The 17,403-nt window shown below is 43.4% G+C and overlaps 1 protein-coding gene across 7 annotated transcripts in view; it reads left to right on the forward strand.

Annotated features, from left to right (window-relative positions):
* Positions 1-17,129, forward strand: part of GAPVD1 (GTPase activating protein and VPS9 domains 1) — a 75,132-nt gene extending 58,003 nt beyond the window's left edge. For 4 of the 7 annotated variants that reach the window (XM_061433502.1, XM_061433507.1, XM_061433508.1 and 1 more), the window contains 9 exons: positions 167-289; positions 1,566-1,695; positions 3,704-3,813; positions 5,584-5,743; positions 7,343-7,530; positions 8,037-8,250; positions 10,205-10,277; positions 11,458-11,655; positions 12,931-17,129. In XM_061433502.1, coding sequence (XP_061289486.1) covers positions 167-289; positions 1,566-1,695; positions 3,704-3,813; positions 5,584-5,743; positions 7,343-7,530; positions 8,037-8,250; positions 10,205-10,277; positions 11,458-11,655; positions 12,931-13,071 — 1,337 coding nt within the window. In that variant the 3' untranslated portion in view covers positions 13,072-17,129. Of the gene's footprint in view, positions 1-166; positions 290-1,565; positions 1,696-3,703; positions 3,814-5,583; positions 5,744-7,327; positions 7,531-8,036; positions 8,251-10,204; positions 10,278-11,457; positions 11,656-12,930 lie in introns of all 7 variants that reach the window. The other 3 variants (XM_061433501.1, XM_061433506.1, XM_061433504.1) reach the window with 1 other exon arrangement.
* Positions 17,130-17,403: the final 274 nt, after the last annotated feature.

Raw genomic sequence — 17,403 nt, forward strand, 5'->3', positions numbered from 1 at the left:
ATGAGTAGGCAGCTGCATGGTGCCTCTTATAACACTGAGATATGTGCTCTTTTAAAGTCTTACCTCCTAATCCGCCTTTGGGATTATGCTACTGGTGTCGTACTAACATCAGAGTGGATGCAAACCAAGGGGCACTAATTCTCCTCCTCTCCTTTCCCTCCCGCAGATGATCCCAGCCCGAGACTCAGTGCACAGGCTCAGGTCGCTGAGGATATTCTGGACAAATACAGGAATGCCATCAAACGCACCAGCCCCAGTGAGGGAGCTCTGGCAAACTACGAAAGTGCAGGTGACCATCCTGATAAAGAACGGAATAGGAACTTTTATGTCACTGCCATGAAAGTGGTCTGAACTGAAAGTAGCCTCTTTCTTTTTTAACTTTTTCTTTTACATTGGAGTTAGTCAATTGACAGTGTAGTTTCAGGTGCACAGCAGAGCAACCCAGCCACATACACACGTATCCATACGTACACACGTATCCATACGTACACACGTAGCCATACATACACACGCGTATCCATACACACACACGTAGCCATACGTACACACGCATATCCATACATACACACGTAGCCGTACGTACACACGTAGCCATACGTATACACGTATCCATTCTTCCAAGTAGCCCTTTAGTAGCTCCCGTAAACAGTTGTCAAAAAACCATGGTATAATCCCCAAGATTAATATTAGAGCGTCTCTGGAAGAGTCTCTGACAAACTGAACATGAGTTGGCTCAAGGGGGACTCACAGGAGCCTGAGAAAACCACCTACTCTTTTTAAGTTTTAAAATAACAAAAAAGTTGGAATAGTACAGTGAAGGTCTGTTATATTCCATCTGCCTAGACTTACCAGTTGTTAATGTTTTGCCACATTTTCTATATGTATTTTTTTCCTGAAGTATTTGAAATGATCTCCTAAGAATAGAGATTTTTTTTCCACATAGGCACAGTATCTTTATTACACTAAGGAACTTATCATTTCTTTTGATTGTATACATGCATGTATTATCTAAATGGATAAATTAGAAACATAAAAATAACTGTGGGGGCACCATAGGTCTGTGCTGGCTGCATTTGTGAGTTTGTCCCCAGCTCATTCTCAGGTGGGGAGGATTGGGGGGATGTCCCTTGGAGTGAGGATGAGGGGTCTCAGTGTGGCCTGGCCGAGAGGGTCACAGCCAGCTCCTTCCTGACTGGGCAGGATTCCACGTCTGAAAAACGAGGGTGTTATATAAAATGATTTCTGAGACCCCCTTTTAGTTCTGTGGTTCAGTGATTGTGGTTACAGAGTATTATCTTTATTAAGTTAATAAAGGTTTTCATTGTTTTGGATTATAATTGGATAAGAAGTAAAATTATTCTCAATTGCTCTCTTGATATATTATCGTTGCAGGCAGTTTATTTATATGTTTGAAGTTTCTTTTTTTTTTTTCCCTTTCTCTCTCAAAGAACTCTTTTCAGAAGGCACAGCTTAATTTATCGTTGAGTTGCTCTGAATACCTACCAGTACTAGAATATTCCGGATTAACTTGCTTATCCTTTTTGCGGGGGGTGGGATTTGTTTAGAAGTCATGGGTGACGGTGAAAGCGCACACGACTCTCCTCGTGACGAAACCCTGCAGAACATCTCCGCTGACGATCTCCCAGATTCTGCGAGCCAAGCGGCTCACCCTCAGGATTCAGCCTTCTCTTACAGGTATTTCTTGTATACGACTTAGAATCTTTGGGTTTGAATTTGTCATCACCGTTGCAGTCACTTCAAGTCAGGTGTTTCTTTGAGTCCCTTAATAAACATGTAGAGCAAGGAGGTAAGAACGAAACGCTGTGCACTGAGAAGACTTTGCTCGCCTTGTGGATGTCATATACAAAGGCTTTAATTCAGAGAATGAAAAAGCCAAGCAAACCTCATGGGCTCACAGGGACCACATATTGTTGAGTAACCCACTTCCCCAGTAAGCCTACTGGAGCCCTCCCAGTTTATCATCTTCCTCATTCCCTCGATTTCTAACACAGTTTGAGAAAATGACTTTAGGAGCCTGAACAGTTGTGCACGGGCTTAGTTGCTCCAAGGCATGTGGGATCTTCCCGGATCAAGGATTGAACTCCTGTCTCCTGCATTGGCAGGCAGATTCTTTCCTACTGAGCCTCCAGGGAAGCCCCCGGATTATCAGTTTTAAAGCATTAATTATCTGTCCATCTCTCCGTTTCTGTCTGTCTTTCTAGCTTTTTAAACTTTTTATTTTGGAAACTTTCTAGCTTGTACAAAACGGGAAAGTACAGTGATGTACCCGTTCCCCAGATCTGTTACTCATACGTGGCCAGTATTGTTTCATGTTTACTTCCTCCCCCACTTAATTTAAGTAAACTCTTAATAGCATATCATTTTATTTACTTTTATTGAGGTATCGTTGGTTTATAATATTGTTTAAGTTTCAGGGGTACAACATAGTGATTCACAATTTTAAAAGATTATACTCCATTTAGAGTTATCATAAAATAATGACTATATTCCCTGTGCTGTACATATCATTTTATCATTAAATATTATGGAGCTTTATACTTCTTTCCTATGGTAAAACGGCATGGGGTGTAGTGGGAGACAATTTTTATTTTCCAGCCATGATGTCACTGCTTTATATTTCGGAGTCTTTACAAAGTAGGCAAATATTACAGTTGATTGAGCCGATTCGTAAGTTACTCATTTTCGAGGAAGCAAACCATTAAGGTGGGTCTCAGAACCAGTCAGGTGAGGTGGACAAGTGATAATCCTGCAATAGGAGCAAACTCTGGCTTGCTCTCAGAGGTGTTTTGACTCCTTTTATTGGGAGGCAGCCTCAGCCATTCTGAAGAAGCTCTGATCCCTGCCCTCCAAGACCCTCCCAGCATGAAGGACTGCGTTGCTGAGGAGGGTGATGTCTTGCTGAAGGGTGCTCTGCCAGGTGGTAGCAGGAGGTTCAGTGGTCAGAAGTTGAGCGGGTTTTGGTTCAATACAAAGTTTTGATCAACAGGGCAACAGAAAGGTCTTCTTGTCACAAGCTTGTCTTCTGGCAGGATCAACATTTCTTGAGAAATGTGGTGGAAGGCTTCCTTAGTTTGAGTGCTGAGATGGTCCTGATGACTTCTGTGGATTCCTTCCCAGCTTGGGCAAAATCTGGCTCTCTGACTTGTCATCACGTTTAGCATAGAATTCAGTGGATGTTGGAACGTCAGAAAGGATTTGTTTGATTCTAGTGACTTTACCAAATGGTCCTTGCTCAGAGCCACCTTTACAACCTTGCTTCTCAGGTAACCAGAAAGCCCACTCCTTAAGCAAGGTGTTAGTAAGTTAAAAATTATCTTTTATTTATGACCATTTGAAACATTTGAGTCCTGAGCTAGCCTATTAATTTGTGTATGTGCGTGTGTGCTAAGTTGCTTCAGTCGTATTTGACTCTTTGCAACCCTCTAGACCAAAGCCCACCAGGCTCCTCTGTCCGTGGGATTCTACAGGCAAGAATACTAGAGTGGGTTGCCATGACCTCCTCCAGGGAATCTTCCCGACCCAGGGATCAAATGCTTCTTATGTCTCCTGCATTGGCAGGCAGGTTCTTTACCACGAGCACCACCTGGGAAGCCCATTAATTTGTATAGTAAATAAGATAATAGTTTATAGAATGTGACCATATCTGGACAAAGAAATTACTGTATTTTCATCTGTTTTTTAGAGATGCAAAAAAGAAGCTGAGGCTCGCTCTTTGCTCTGCGGATTCTGTGGCTTTCCCAGTGCTAACCCACTCAACAAGAAACGGTTTACCAGACCATACAGACCCAGAAGGTAGGTTGCTACATGAGAGTTTATTTTTTCCCTATGCTTTATAGGAACCATGTGAAACTGCCAGTATTCAACTGTGTTTAAACTATACAGCAGTTCCATGCAGTTCAATGTAACACATTTATATTAGCATCAGTTAAGGGCACTTGGTGATGGAATTCCAGTTGAGCTCTTTCAAATCCTGAAAGATGATGCGGTGAAAGTGCTGCAGTCAATATGCCAGCAAATTTGGAAAACTCAGCAGTGGCCACAGGACTGGAAAAGGTCAGTTTTCATTCCAATCCCAAAGAAAGGCAATGCCAAAGAATGCTCAAACTACCGCACACTTGCACTCACCTCACACGCTAGTAAAGTCATGCTCAAAATTCTCCAAGCCAGGCTTCAGCAATACGTGAACTGTGAACTTCCTGATGTTCAAGCTGGTTTTAGAAAAGGCAGAGGAACCAGAGATCAAATTGACAACATCCGCTGGATCATGGAAAAAGCAAGAGAGTTCCAGAAAAACATCTATTTCTGCTTTATTGACTATGCCAAAGCCTTTGACTGTGTGGATCACAAGAAACTGTGGAAAATTCTGAAAGAGATGGGAATACCAGACCACCTGATCTGCCGCTTGAGAAACCTATATGCAGGTCAGGAAGCAACAATTAGAACTGGACATGGAACAACAGACTGGTTCCAAATAAGAAAAGGAGTACATCAAGGCTGTATATTGTCACCCTGCTTATTTAACTTCTATGCAGAGTACATCATGAGAAACGCTGGACTGGAAGAAACACAAGCTGGAATCAAGATTGCTGGGGAAATATCAATAACCTCAGCTATGCAGATGACACCACCCTTATGGCAGAAAGTGAAGAGGAACTAAAATGCCTCATGATGAAAGTGAAAGTGGAGAGTGAAAAAGTTGGCTTAAAACTCAACATTCAGAAAATGAAGATCATGGCATCCGGTCCCATTACTTCATGGGAAATAGATGGGGAAACAGTGTCAGACTTTATTTTTGGGGGCTCCAAAATCACTGCAGATGGTGACTGCAGCCATGAAATTAAAAGACGCTTACTTCTTGGAAGGAAAGTTATGACCAACCTAGATAGCATATTCAAAAGCAGAGATATTACTTTGCCAACAAAGGTTCATCTAGTCAAGGCTATGGTTTTTCCTATGGTCATGTATGGATGTGAGAGTTGGACTGTGAAGAAGGCTGAGCACTGAAGAATTGATGCTTTTGAACTGTGGTGTTGGAGAAGACTCTCGAGAGTCCCTTGGACTGCAAGGAGATCCAACCAGTCCATTCCGAAGGAGATCAGCCCTGGGATTTCTTTGGAAGGAATGATACTAAAGCTGAAACTCCAGTACTTTGGCCACCTCATGGGAAGAGTTGACTCACTGGAAAAGACTCTGATGCTGGGAGGGATTGGGGGCAGGAGGAGAAGGGGACGACGGAGGATGAGATAGCTGGATGGCATCACTGACTCGATGGACGTGAGTCTGAGTGAACTCCGGGAGTTGGTGATGGACAGGGAGGCCTGGTGTGCTGCGATTCATGGGGTCGCAAAGAGTCGGACACAACTGAGCGACTGAACTGAATTGAACTGAAGTGAAGGGCACTTGGATTACTCGTGGTTTGTGAAAATGTTCTCTGATTGGTTCTGCTTAGTTTTACTGATACAGACATAACTGACTTCCCACAGGCTGAGGGATGACCTTCAGCTTATATAAAGCTTGTGGAACTTCTCAACAGTAACAGAATTCTGATGTTTTTTTATTTAGACAATGAAATTGTCTGCTTCTTAAAAGTGCAAATAGCTGAAGCAATTAACTTACAAGATAAGAACTTAATGGCTCAGCTTCAGGAAACAATGCGTTGTGTGTGCCGCTTTGATAACCGGACCTGTAGGAAGCTGCTGGCGTCCATCGCCGAGGACTACAGGTAACATCCCCAGCCTGTTTCACTTGTATAACTGTTTTCAGCTCCAAGTATTTTCTTCTCAGCCCTTATTTCAGAAATGAATCTAGGCTCACTGCAAAGTGCTGGGCTTTCCTGGATGTAGATTTCCAAGCAACGTATGTGGATATTTAGTCTGGAAGTGTAGTTGTAAGCGAGGAGCTCTTACTAGGGCTTCTCTGATAGCTCAGTTGGTAAAGAATCTGCCTGCAACACAGGAGACCTCAGTTCAATTCCTGGGTGGGGAAGGTCTGCTGGAGAAGGGATAGGCTACCCACTCCAGTATTCTTGGGCTTCTTGTGGCTCAGCTGGTAAAGAATCTGCCTGCGGTGCAATTTGATCCCTGGGTTGGGAAGATCCCTTGGAGAAGGGAAAGGCTACCCACTCCAGTATTCTGGCCTGGAGAATTCCATGGACTGTATAGTCCATGGGGTCACAAAGAGTCAGACACGACTGAGCGCCTTTCACTCACTCACTCACTCAGATCTTAGTAACAGAGTACAGTTGACTTCAGCTTTGCCCAAAAGCATCTTTGGTGAAGGTGGGGCCAGGATAACTAGGATGTCATTTCCCTCTTTTAGTGGTGATAGAAAAGACTGCTTCCACGGACCAGGGAAGCAGGAGGAGTCCTAGGAATTGTTACCATTTGCCTGTTGCCTGTCACTGCTGACATTTAAGTTGAGAAGCTTAGGAAGTAAAGAGGCTTAGGGAATGGGTGCTCTAGTGATTGTTGCGTTTAGACTATAAGCAGATAATTGGTGGTATATTTAGTGATCTTGTGATATATCAGCCTGTATTTTGTTGTTATTTTAGTCTTTTGTAGCAGTCAACTTCCTGTCAAGTACGAGGTTCTACCAGCATGGAGACTGTGCTCCAGTGCAGAACAGACCAGTGATGGGAAGAGATTTGATAGTGTTTAGGGAGTTAGGGAGCTGAGTGTTCGGACCAGTAAATGGTTCTGTTTCTTTCTTTTTTTTTTAATTGAAATACAGTTGATTTACAGTGTTAAATTAGTTTCAGGTGTACAACGTAGTGATGCGCTTTTTAAACATTATACTTCAGTTAAAGTCGTTATAAAATGTTGGGTCTGTTCTCTGTAGTGTACGTTCTACCCTTGCATAATTTTTGGCTGCACTGGGTCTTCATTGCTGTGTGAGGGCTTTCTCTAATGTGGTGTGTGGGCTCCTCACTGCGGCTTCTCTTGTTGCAGAGCACAGGCTCTAGGGTGTGCCGGCTTCAGGAGTTGCAGCACACGGGCTCTAGAGCTCAGGCTCAGTAGCTGTGGCACGCAGGTTTAGTTGCCCCTCGGCATGTGACACCTTCCCGCACTGGGGATCGAGCCCATGTTCCCTGCTTTGGCAGGAGGACTTGTAACTACTGGACCGCTAGGGAAGTCCTGACTCTGTTTCTTGACCTGGCAAAATAGTCAGTTCTCAGGATGGTTGTCTGCAGCCCGATAGGCTCATCTGTAAAACCAGAGTCTTTGGGGTAGTTCTTTTCCTTTGGAGAAAAGTCAGGACTCTTCATCTCCAAGGAAGGTGTGCGCTGTGTGTGTCTGGCGTCCTGCAGTGTCTTTCCTTTCAGGAAGCGGGCCCCCTACATTGCTTACCTCACTCGCTGTCGACAAGGACTGCAGACCACGCAGGCTCACCTGGAAAGGCTACTGCAGAGGGTTCTTCGGGACAAAGAGGTGGCCAATCGATACTTCACCACCGTCTGTGTGAGGCTGCTGCTTGAGAGCAAAGAGAAGAAGATCAGGGAATTCATTCAAGGTAACCAGAGACCCTCGGTGAAGCCGTATGTTAGTGGGAAGATTTGAGAAGTTTTCTTTTGCTACTTTTTAAGTACCTACCTGTCTAAGAGCAGTTCCTTAAATTCCCAGTTATTTCTTAGTAATTAAACCTTGATGTTCAACCAATAAATGTCGTGTTTATCCTGGTTGAATATCTATGGTTTATTAAAAAGTTGGCAAAATTAACAAAGTTTTGGATGCACCCAATTTTTCTTATTTTTTTTTAAACAAAGCATATCATTTTGTAACAAACCTCTTGTTCTTAAACTTCTGCATGTGTCTTGCCTTTCCCCTGTTTTTAATGATTTGGATGTATTTTCTCCCCAAATGAAACCATGCCCAGATACTTCCGGCTTTGAGAGCATGATAGCGGCACAGTAGTAGATTATGATTCTAATAGTTTTCTATTTTTAACTACTTTCTAATAATTTCCTATTTAAAATCGTTCAAATACTCTATTTTAAAGCATATTATTTTGCATTGGAGACTTTCAGAAACTCACAGCCGCTGATGATAAAACCGCCCAAGTGGAAGATTTTCTGCAGTTCCTGTACGGCGCGATGGCCCAGGACGTCATATGGCAGAACGCGAGTGAGGAACAGCTTCAGGACGCTCAGCTGGCCATTGAGAGAAGTGTGATGAACCGGATCTTCAAACTTGCCTTCTACCCGAATCAGGACGGGGACATACTCCGTGACCAGTGAGTGCTCCTGCCTGTGATGGACTAAGTAGGGCTATCCCAGCCAGCCCCATAGTTTAGACAAGCTATTCATGAGACGTGGTATCTGAGTAGTAAAGGAAAAGATACGTGTTTCCTTTTTGCATCTCTCAGAGTTACCAGACCGGAAAGAAGGAAAGCGCTGTGTTCTCAGAGATGCTGGGAGTTGGGTTGGAGGGTCGTGTACACTGGGCTGGCCGCTGTGGAAGGCACTGCTGTTTACTCTGCCGCAGCTATTCTTCCCTTCTTTCTTCTACCTACTCTTACCCTTCAGATCAGGACTCAGACCTCACTTCCTCGGGGGAAACCCTTCCTAGCCTGTCTGCCTGGGTGAGATGCCCTGGCAGGGCAGGGCTGCCTCAGGCCTGGGTACCTTTCTTTAGCACTTGCCACCATTGCAGTTTTACACTTGAGTCATGGTTTCTCAAGCTGGCATGGCTGACATTTCGGGCCAGATGATTCTTTACTGTGGGAGGCTGTCCTGTGCCTTGTGGGACGTGTGGCGTCATGGCTGGCCTTGGCCGGTAGTACCCTACCAGCTGTGAGAACCACGCTGTCTCCAGACACTGCCAAGTGCCCCTTGGGGGCAGAACCGCCCTCTGTTCCGGATCACTGGTTTGTGTGATTGTTTGATGAACGCCTCTGTCCTCCACCGGATGGTTCCTTCCTTGAGTCCAGGAACACAACGCTTCATTCATCTCTCCACTGGGGCATCAAGCACAGTGTGTGACTTCTGATATGTTCTTTTTATTTATTGGGAATGATATGTATTTGAATATCAAAATATCAAAAAGTATATGGCATATGAATTAAATCTCAGTAAAGCCTATTTTTAAAAACAATCCTAAAAATACTGATCTTGAAAAAAACAATCTAGAAGGGTAACAGTGGTTATTTGGGGGTAGTGAGACTCAGCATTTTAATTTTTTCCTCTTCTGCATTTTATGACCCGGTTTCTGTCCCCGAGTGTGTTGCTCAATGGCCACCGTGTGCCCCGAGCAGTGACAGTGACTCACTGTGCCAGCGGCCCTGAGGGGCCCATGTAATAGGACCTCAGGGTGGGACACTGGTGGTTTCTGTAAGATTCTTTTTTTTCATGGAAATTTAAGATCTCTCTTGTATATTCGAGAGAGCTCACTTTCCTTTGAGTGGGTTAGGATCGTTCCCACCTGCCTCCCTCACTTGTTCCTAGACTCGGGCTTTTTACCCCTCCCCAAGTTTCTGTATGCAATTTGCCAACTGGGTTCTGTTTTTTCTCCAGAGCCCCAGTTTTTGGCTTCCAGGGTGGGATGAGGAATGGGAACATTCAAACTGCTTACTGCAGAGAGCACCTTTGAAGCCGAGTATGCCTCTGTCCCCTCCGTGTCATCTTTGCAGGTTTATAGAGAGTTAGCACTGTGTTCTGGAAAGGACACTCGAAGGCAGGAGACTGGGCGTAGCCTCAGCTGCTCACCACTGTGTGGCCTTAGGGAAATCCTTCACCTTTTAGGCCTAATCATTGTCATCTCTGAAATGAGAGGTGAGCGTCCTCAGCATCCCTTCTCCATCAAAGCGTCTGTGCTGTCCAGTTTCTGGCCTTTGACCCCTCCACTTCTTCTTAGCCTGTTCACCAGTTAGCTTGTCCAGGTAGCTTCTAGGCTAAGGAGTCCCCTCACTTCTCCTGTGGACACTTCCCTGGTCCAGAAAGGAGGGGTTCCCACTCTTCCCCCTGCATCCCCTTGGCTCCCTGAGCCTTTCTAAGCAGATCCTAAATGTGAGAGTTTTTGACCAAGACAGAATACTTATAGCTAAGAGAGAGTCTCAACTGTAATGGTAATCTGTATCTGGAAGTGAGTCTAAAATGGTTTAAATGTGTTTTGAGGAAACCGATTATGACTACCTGCATACCTTCTTTTCTGAATTATATATTTACATATATGTTTCGGGGCATTTTCAGGGTTCTTCATGAACATATTCAGAGATTGTCTAAAGTAGTGACTGCAAATCACAGAGCTCTGCAGATACCAGAGGTAATAACAGTTTATACAGTATGGATGGTATTATTCAATTAAAAGTGTCTTGGTGTGCTATGTACATGTTACCAATTTTTCAGGGAAGCAGAATATAGTAAGTTATAAAGAAACCACTTGCACTGGATGTCCTTCAGCCAATAAAATTCTCAAAGGTCTTTCCGTGGATTAAAATTCCCTAGCTTGAGAAGGGACCTTATAGTGAGAGGTGAGTGGAGGGAGGGCCAGCCTGGGGGAGCCCCCGCCCTGACACCACCCCCTGTAGGCAGGGCTTCCTGCTCACAGCTCACTCCTCCTGCGGCAACCACACACTCCACTGATGCTTTTATTATCATATAGAGCCTTGGAGTCCTAACCACTCAATAGCCAGTGTTCTTTCCAGAACATTCTGCAGGAATGTCCCATATGAAAGGATCTGGTGGAACTTCAAAGAGAGTGTGGAAACTCCTGTCCAGAAGAGGGAACTGAATCTGAATGTGACCTCAGAATTACCTTTTAGTTCCTAATAGTACATTTTTACCTGTCTTACACCTCTTACAAAATCAGGAAACAGGAAAGTTTTAGGTATATGAGTTTTCTGGTTGTTTCATTAGAATCTGGATATTAATTGGCATAAAATTTTTAATTGTCCTTGATTTCTAGAGCTGCTGCAACACAGGTACATACTAATTTTTAAGCTATTGTAAAAGTAGCTTGTCGGTGCTTTTGGAATCAGCTGCAATACATAGATAAGTCCCATTCTAGCTCTTTTAAGAAAGATAATTGTTTTAAATTTATGAATTCTAGGTTCTGTGTTATCAAATGCCTCTATTACTATATTTCGGGGTGGGTTTGTGTGTTTGTTTGTTTTTCCTTTGGGGCCGCATCATGCAGCTTGGGGATCTTAGTTCCCCAGTGACCGGGGATGGAACCTGGGGCCCTGGCAGTGAGAGCTCAGAGTCCTAACTACTCAACGGCCAGGGCATTTCTCTGGGTGGTTTTATTTTAAAATGCAAAGCAAATAATTTAAAAGCTTAAAAGTTAGGCTTCAATCCTGAAGTGGGAGGATGGGGAGGAATTGCAATTTGGTTTTTCTGAAAAAGGGAAAAGGCAGCGGCTTCACCCATCCGCCTCCTGACGTGGAGGTTGCTCTGGTCACTGCTTCCCACCTGCATGACAGTCTGTGTGTGGTCTTGCTTAGGTTTATCTTAAGGAGGCACCGTGGCCCTCGGCACAGTCAGAAATCAGGACAATAAGTGCTTACAAGACGCCCCGGGACAAAGTGCAGTGCATCCTGAGAATGTGCTCCACGATCATGAACCTCCTGAGCCTGGCCAACGAGGACTCCGTCCCAGGGGCAGATGACTTCGTCCCTGTGCTAGTGTTTGTGTTGATCAAGGTAGGTCCTCGCTACCACCCATGAGAAGAGTTTCTTTGCCATCCTGATTCGGGGGGTTGTGCAGAGGGTCGCCAGGTGTTAACAGACTTTGACTCTTTTACAAGTTTCCAGCTCTGTGATACCCAGGAAGAAAGTAGTTAACGTCAAGTTATGTTCTGTTCTGAAGTTAGGGTTTTCCAAAGAAAAGGAAGAGCTAGATTCCTAGATGAACATTTTCAGCTTTTTAAAGCAGTGCCTGAAGGTCTTGCTTGGAGCTCAGTAGGTAATTACTGAATGAATGAATGAGGGCAGGTTCTCTGGTCATGTTTTTACCATCTTCTTTCATGTTGAATTCTTCATAGTGGTTATCACATAAACTACTACATTTTCCTGTCATCTTTCTCCTCTTTTGACCTCACATTTTATTAATTGTACCATATTGTTTTTAAAAGCACTGACACCTCTTGTCCTTTTTTGACTTTAAAGTGTCACCATTCAAATGGTTTATTTTGAACATTTTGGTTTGGAGGTGGGGACCCTGCAGTTTGGGTGCACAACAGCCAGCCAGTATGTGTTCCAGTCAGCTCAGCCCTCTGGTGATGTCTAAAGTGTATTTGACATATAGCTTACTAATTCTTAATGTTGCGGTATTTCTGCAGCCTGAACTCTTAGCTCAGAGTCAGAACCCTGACTCTGAATCAGTGTGCGATGAGCCTGCTTCACTCCTCCTATTGCCCGTAGCTCAGCTCCCTTCCGCAGGTGATGTGTTTAGTCTCTATGCAAAGCCAGTCTAAGCCCCTTTTAAGGAGCAGGCCTTAGCTTGCCCTCCTGATTTAACACACCTGAGCCTGGAGGTGAAAAGCAGGAGTTTCTGTGCTGCCTCCTGCAGCAGAGGGCCTACTCTTTTTTTTTAGTTTTTTTTCTTTCTCTGCTCTATCCTTACTTACTAAACAGATATAACTCAATTTGTCTGCAGCATTTCCTTCCTTATCTGGAATCCTGGGATGTTGAGTAAAGCCACTGGGATTAGTGCAGCCCCTCTAAGGACCCGTGAGGTCAAGTGCTTTGTTACGCTAGAAAGCTCTAGATAGTCGAGCTAGGATTAGAACCTGAGTCTTCTTTCCAATACACTGTTGCTCCTCACAGTAACTTGGGTTTACAAATTAGTTCCAAAAAGGATTTGGGGGATTATTTTGAAAAGGACTGGTATCTCTTTTTCACAGGAAAACATTTGAAAGATGTTACCATAAATGATTTTTCCGGCTGAGTAGTTGACTTTGTTTTTCACTTCTCTAGGCAAATCCACCCTGTTTGCTGTCCACTGTTCAGTACATCAGTAGCTTTTATGCCAGCTGTCTGTCTGGAGAGGAGTCCTATTGGTGGATGCAGTTCACGGCGGCCGTGGAATTCATTAAGACTATCGATGACCGAAAGTGACCGAGACAAAGGCCCAGCAAGGCAGCGGACTGTGGGCAGGGCACACAGATCTCTCAGAAGACGTACCAGCTGCTTTGAAGGCTGAAGATTGTTTTTGTATAATATTGTACAGTGTTCAGACCTTTTAAAACAGATCTTTACTAAACAGATTAATGAGCTAACAAGCAGGTTCTCTTTTCTTTGGGTTCTTTTCCTTTCTGAGTTGCATATTTCATTAATTTCTTGTCCCCACATAGAGAATAGTACTGCAAAAAGGGACCACATTTTTCAGGTATTTTGAAATACAAAAAAAAAAAAACCCAAATCTAGAAAATTCCTAGATCTCTGTTTATGGATACTCATTCTTTCTTTTCATTAAAAAAAAAAAAAGAACAGTACACTTCTTTTAAGATGCTGTCTAATCTTGGAAGCATCTAACAGAAGGAAAATACCAGTTGCACTGAGGATTAAAATAGTGGTGACATTAGTGGCATTATCTATAAATACACTCACCTAAATTGAAAAGCTAAGAAGGAAATGTAAATATGATATATATTTATATTTGATGTAATATGGACATCTTCAGATTCTAATAAACAAGGAATATTGCTGATGGTAGGTTGTCATGTACCCTCTTGTGAAATGGTTTCCTTGACAACATTTAAGCTGAGCTTAAAAGCAGAAGGCGAACAAATACGCAGAAGTATTTATTAAAGTGTAACAGTTTATTGAACTTTCTAGGTATGGAATTTGATGCACAGGGCTGCCTTTGATGAGGGGTATAGAACTTATTGAATATATCACTTAGACCTTCTCACCCTGGACGTCTTTGAGCCTGCAGTAGGAGATAGACTGTTTGTTTAATCACCATACGAGGCATACAAAGGGACAGTAGATACCTAACCCACCCTTGTGGTACTTCTCATCTGAAATGCTAAATATAGTGTAGAAACCCCAGCCAGAACTCCTTACAAACCTTTAACTGTAATATATTTTTGAAATGATGATTCACATTGAATGCACAGACCAGGAATTCAGTGAATGTCATTTTTTTAAAAAACTAATTTGTATTGTCTGCTTTAGTGATACAAGTTTTACTAGTGATAAACTATTTTAATCAACCATACTATTCTTACGGGGGGGAAAAATCTGTTTTGGCGGGTTTCTGTGCCTTTGTTTCCCTCTTCTGAACAAAAGTATGTTTTTCTGTATTTCGGTTTGATCGTGTGTTGCTGATTCATCAGGAATGGGTTTTGGTGTCTGAGAAACAGGCCAAGGCGGCCCACCAAAGCTCCGAGCACAAGTCTTACCCGTAGGCCGTCGCCGACTGGTTTCGCTCTGTGTGTTTCCTAAACGTGTTAACTTCTTTTATGAAAACTGGTCCCCTCCTTTGAGTCTCTTGTTGCTGGCAGCATTTCCAGGCATGTTTAAGGGAACTGTGACCAACAGCCTTGAGCAGATAAGGACAGAGGCTGTCTCTCCAGGAGCTCTGTGCTCCACTGTGCCTAAAGAAGCTGGGTTTTCTTTATGCCTTGACCTCTTCTCATTCCTTTACTCTAAAATACTGAGATAAGTTGCAGAGGATTCTGAGATGAGGTTTCTGCCTTTTAGGGGCAGATCAAAATTAAAGTAGTACTGAAAAATGTCCTCTTGAACGTTAGATCAAGAAATCTATGTACAGTCATGCTTCATGGACTGTAACGGTCAAGCTCATTTAGGTCTTAGAAGTCAGATCCCACCGTAGATACTTTACAAGACAAACTGTCTTAACATGATTTCTAAGGCAGAGGGGGGCAGTTCAGCATTTGATTCAATAAATGTTAAGTCAACAGAAGTCTTGAAATAGTTGAAATTTATTGTTTGGGGATTTAACTCAGAAGTCAATGCAGTTTTTCACCCCCGTGGTGGTTCCTAACTCACTTCCATGTTGTTACTATGGAAATAAATATGAAGATGTGGACACTGCATGGGGCTCTTTTCTGTGGAGAAGGTGGTGAGTTTGTATCTCCTAGAGGCAGGAGGTAGGGCTCTGCAGGGCTTGAGGCAGTTGTGAGAGGAGGACCTCAGAGACTTGGCATCACAGTTACGTCCAAGATGGAGGTGGGTGCTTGTGTCTTGACTCAGGTGCCAGCAGAGAAGCGCACAGCCCAGCTGTTTAAGGTTAAGCTGTTTTCTTCGGGAAGCCGGTCAGGAGTAAGGACTATTTCAGTGTTAACTGTCACCGGTAGTTTTGTCATAACAGGGTTTAGTAGTGTTGAGTTCTGAGTTTAGGAATTGGTAGCTGTCTGCATGGGCTTCTCAGGTGGGTCAGCAGTAAAGCCTCTGCGTGCCAATACAGGAAACTCAGGTTCGATCTCTGGGTCAGGAGAAGGTCATGGCAACCCGCCCCTGTATTCTTGCCGGGGAAATCCCATGGACAGAGGAGGCTGACCGACTACAGTCCATTGGGTCACGTAGAGTCAGACACAATTCAGTGACTACACAACACCTGTGTGTGTGGCAGCGGTGGGCGTGAGATAGGGAGTAATCCGATTGTACTCTTTCAGGAAAGGAATAGTTGTCCTTCAGCTGTTTCGTACCACAGATCCTCCCAGGACATAGGTCATATGAAGGAGTGTGCAAAAATACAAAATCACACATAGGAAACCTTCAGTAGCCACTGATTATTACATGGAATTTACAAAGAAAATGTTAAATGTTCACTGAAATTCTGTGGAATTATCTCACGAAAAAAATCAGTTCCTATTTTGTATTAATACTCTGCTTCCAGAGATGGTTAAGTAATAGAATTACAGATTGAAGATTATCTTTTATTTGTAAAAGTGTTACTTTTTAAATCGAGTAAACATTTTGTTTTCTTTCTCTAGGTCAAATCTCAGCCACAGTTAACTGATTTCTCCTTTTTCTTTTTAAAAACCTGTTTATAAAAGCCATTTTATACAGATATGAAATCACTGTAAGAGGGTTGGGCTTTGTGAAGGATGGAAAATAGATGTGGATGAGATGCATGGGTTTTTCTCTCCCTGTTGTGTCCTGGAAGCCTTTGTTTAATGTAGACTTTCAACGTACATGTTCCTGAGGTACGTAAGCGAGAGAACTAAAACCCGTCCCAGTCAGTGACAAGGTCTAATTTTGGCCACAAGAGCTGTACCTGACTGTGCATGCCGGTCGGCACTGTTCCCCATTGCCTGCCGTGGGAATTCCGTGGCCAAGTGAAGATCAACATCGTGAAGATTTAACAGTTCCTGTGTCTGATGAGATTGGGTGTGAAAAAGGAAAGTAGGAACACACTTGCTCAGAATTGTTAGTGGGTTGTGTCGAAGTGATAGAGTCGTTAGTGGACTTAGCTTCCTCCGTTGATGTGTGTCCTAGACTTTCTCCTCCCTTCCCATTCCTGCTTTATTTCGTAAGGAAAAGTCTGCCCTCTGTTTAGTTCTTTTAACTAGTAAGTTTATTCTATATGTAATTGCCAACTTTAGGGGGGAAGTCAGAAAAGATCTTGAAGCTCAAAGAATTTTTAGTTGAGTAGATGCACAGTGATGAGATGTTTGAGGTACTTTGCCAAAACACTTGAGAATGTTGCCAGATTAATAATCATATATTTTAGAATGTGGGTTACCCAAGGAGTAGGGTGACCAGGAATTGCTTTATTACCCTTGAGAATACTTGGAGAAAGGAAGATACGCTTTGCTTCAGTGTCAAGGTTGGTGTGGTTGAGCTGTGGCATCACCACAAAGCTGCATGTCCCACAGGCCTGTGCTCATCAAAGGTAAAATCCCCGGGAGAGAAAGTCCTCTACACCTGGTTCGTGGCAGACTCTGGGCAGGAGCCACACGCCTTAAGAATTCACCTCTGCTGAGTTAATGTTCTGTCTTGTCTTCCGTCGTCTTGTGTTTCACCTGTGTGAAAAAGCTTTGTACTGCCTCTCCTCTTGAAACTGATAAAAACCTATAAGCCTCAGTGAATGAGCTTGCACCATCTTGTATATGTACAGGAAACCCATCCTGTCTCCTAATGTGATTACTCATGTACAATATCATTGTGTAAAATTGATTAAAAAGGGAGAGCAGTTGAATTCATTGGGTTTTATGTTTCCATCATCTCTTTTGTATTTGGAAGCATTTCTGAAAACTTCTCTGACTTCTCAGATGTAACTAAGGTTCTCCATGAATTCACACTCGTCCTTTTCATCTGAACATCTACTTGTTAACTACAGTACAGGAAGGAATTGGAATCATCCAGCAGTTGCTAATGAGATGGTGCACATTCACTCCTTTAACACGGTTCCTGTCTGAACCCTGTATTTGGTTAGCTATTCATCAGCCTTAGTTATGAGCGCAGAAGTCCTAATCA

This window comes from Bos javanicus, chromosome 11, assembly GCF_032452875.1.
Source record: "Bos javanicus breed banteng chromosome 11, ARS-OSU_banteng_1.0, whole genome shotgun sequence".
Lineage (NCBI taxonomy): Eukaryota > Metazoa > Chordata > Mammalia > Artiodactyla > Bovidae > Bos > Bos javanicus.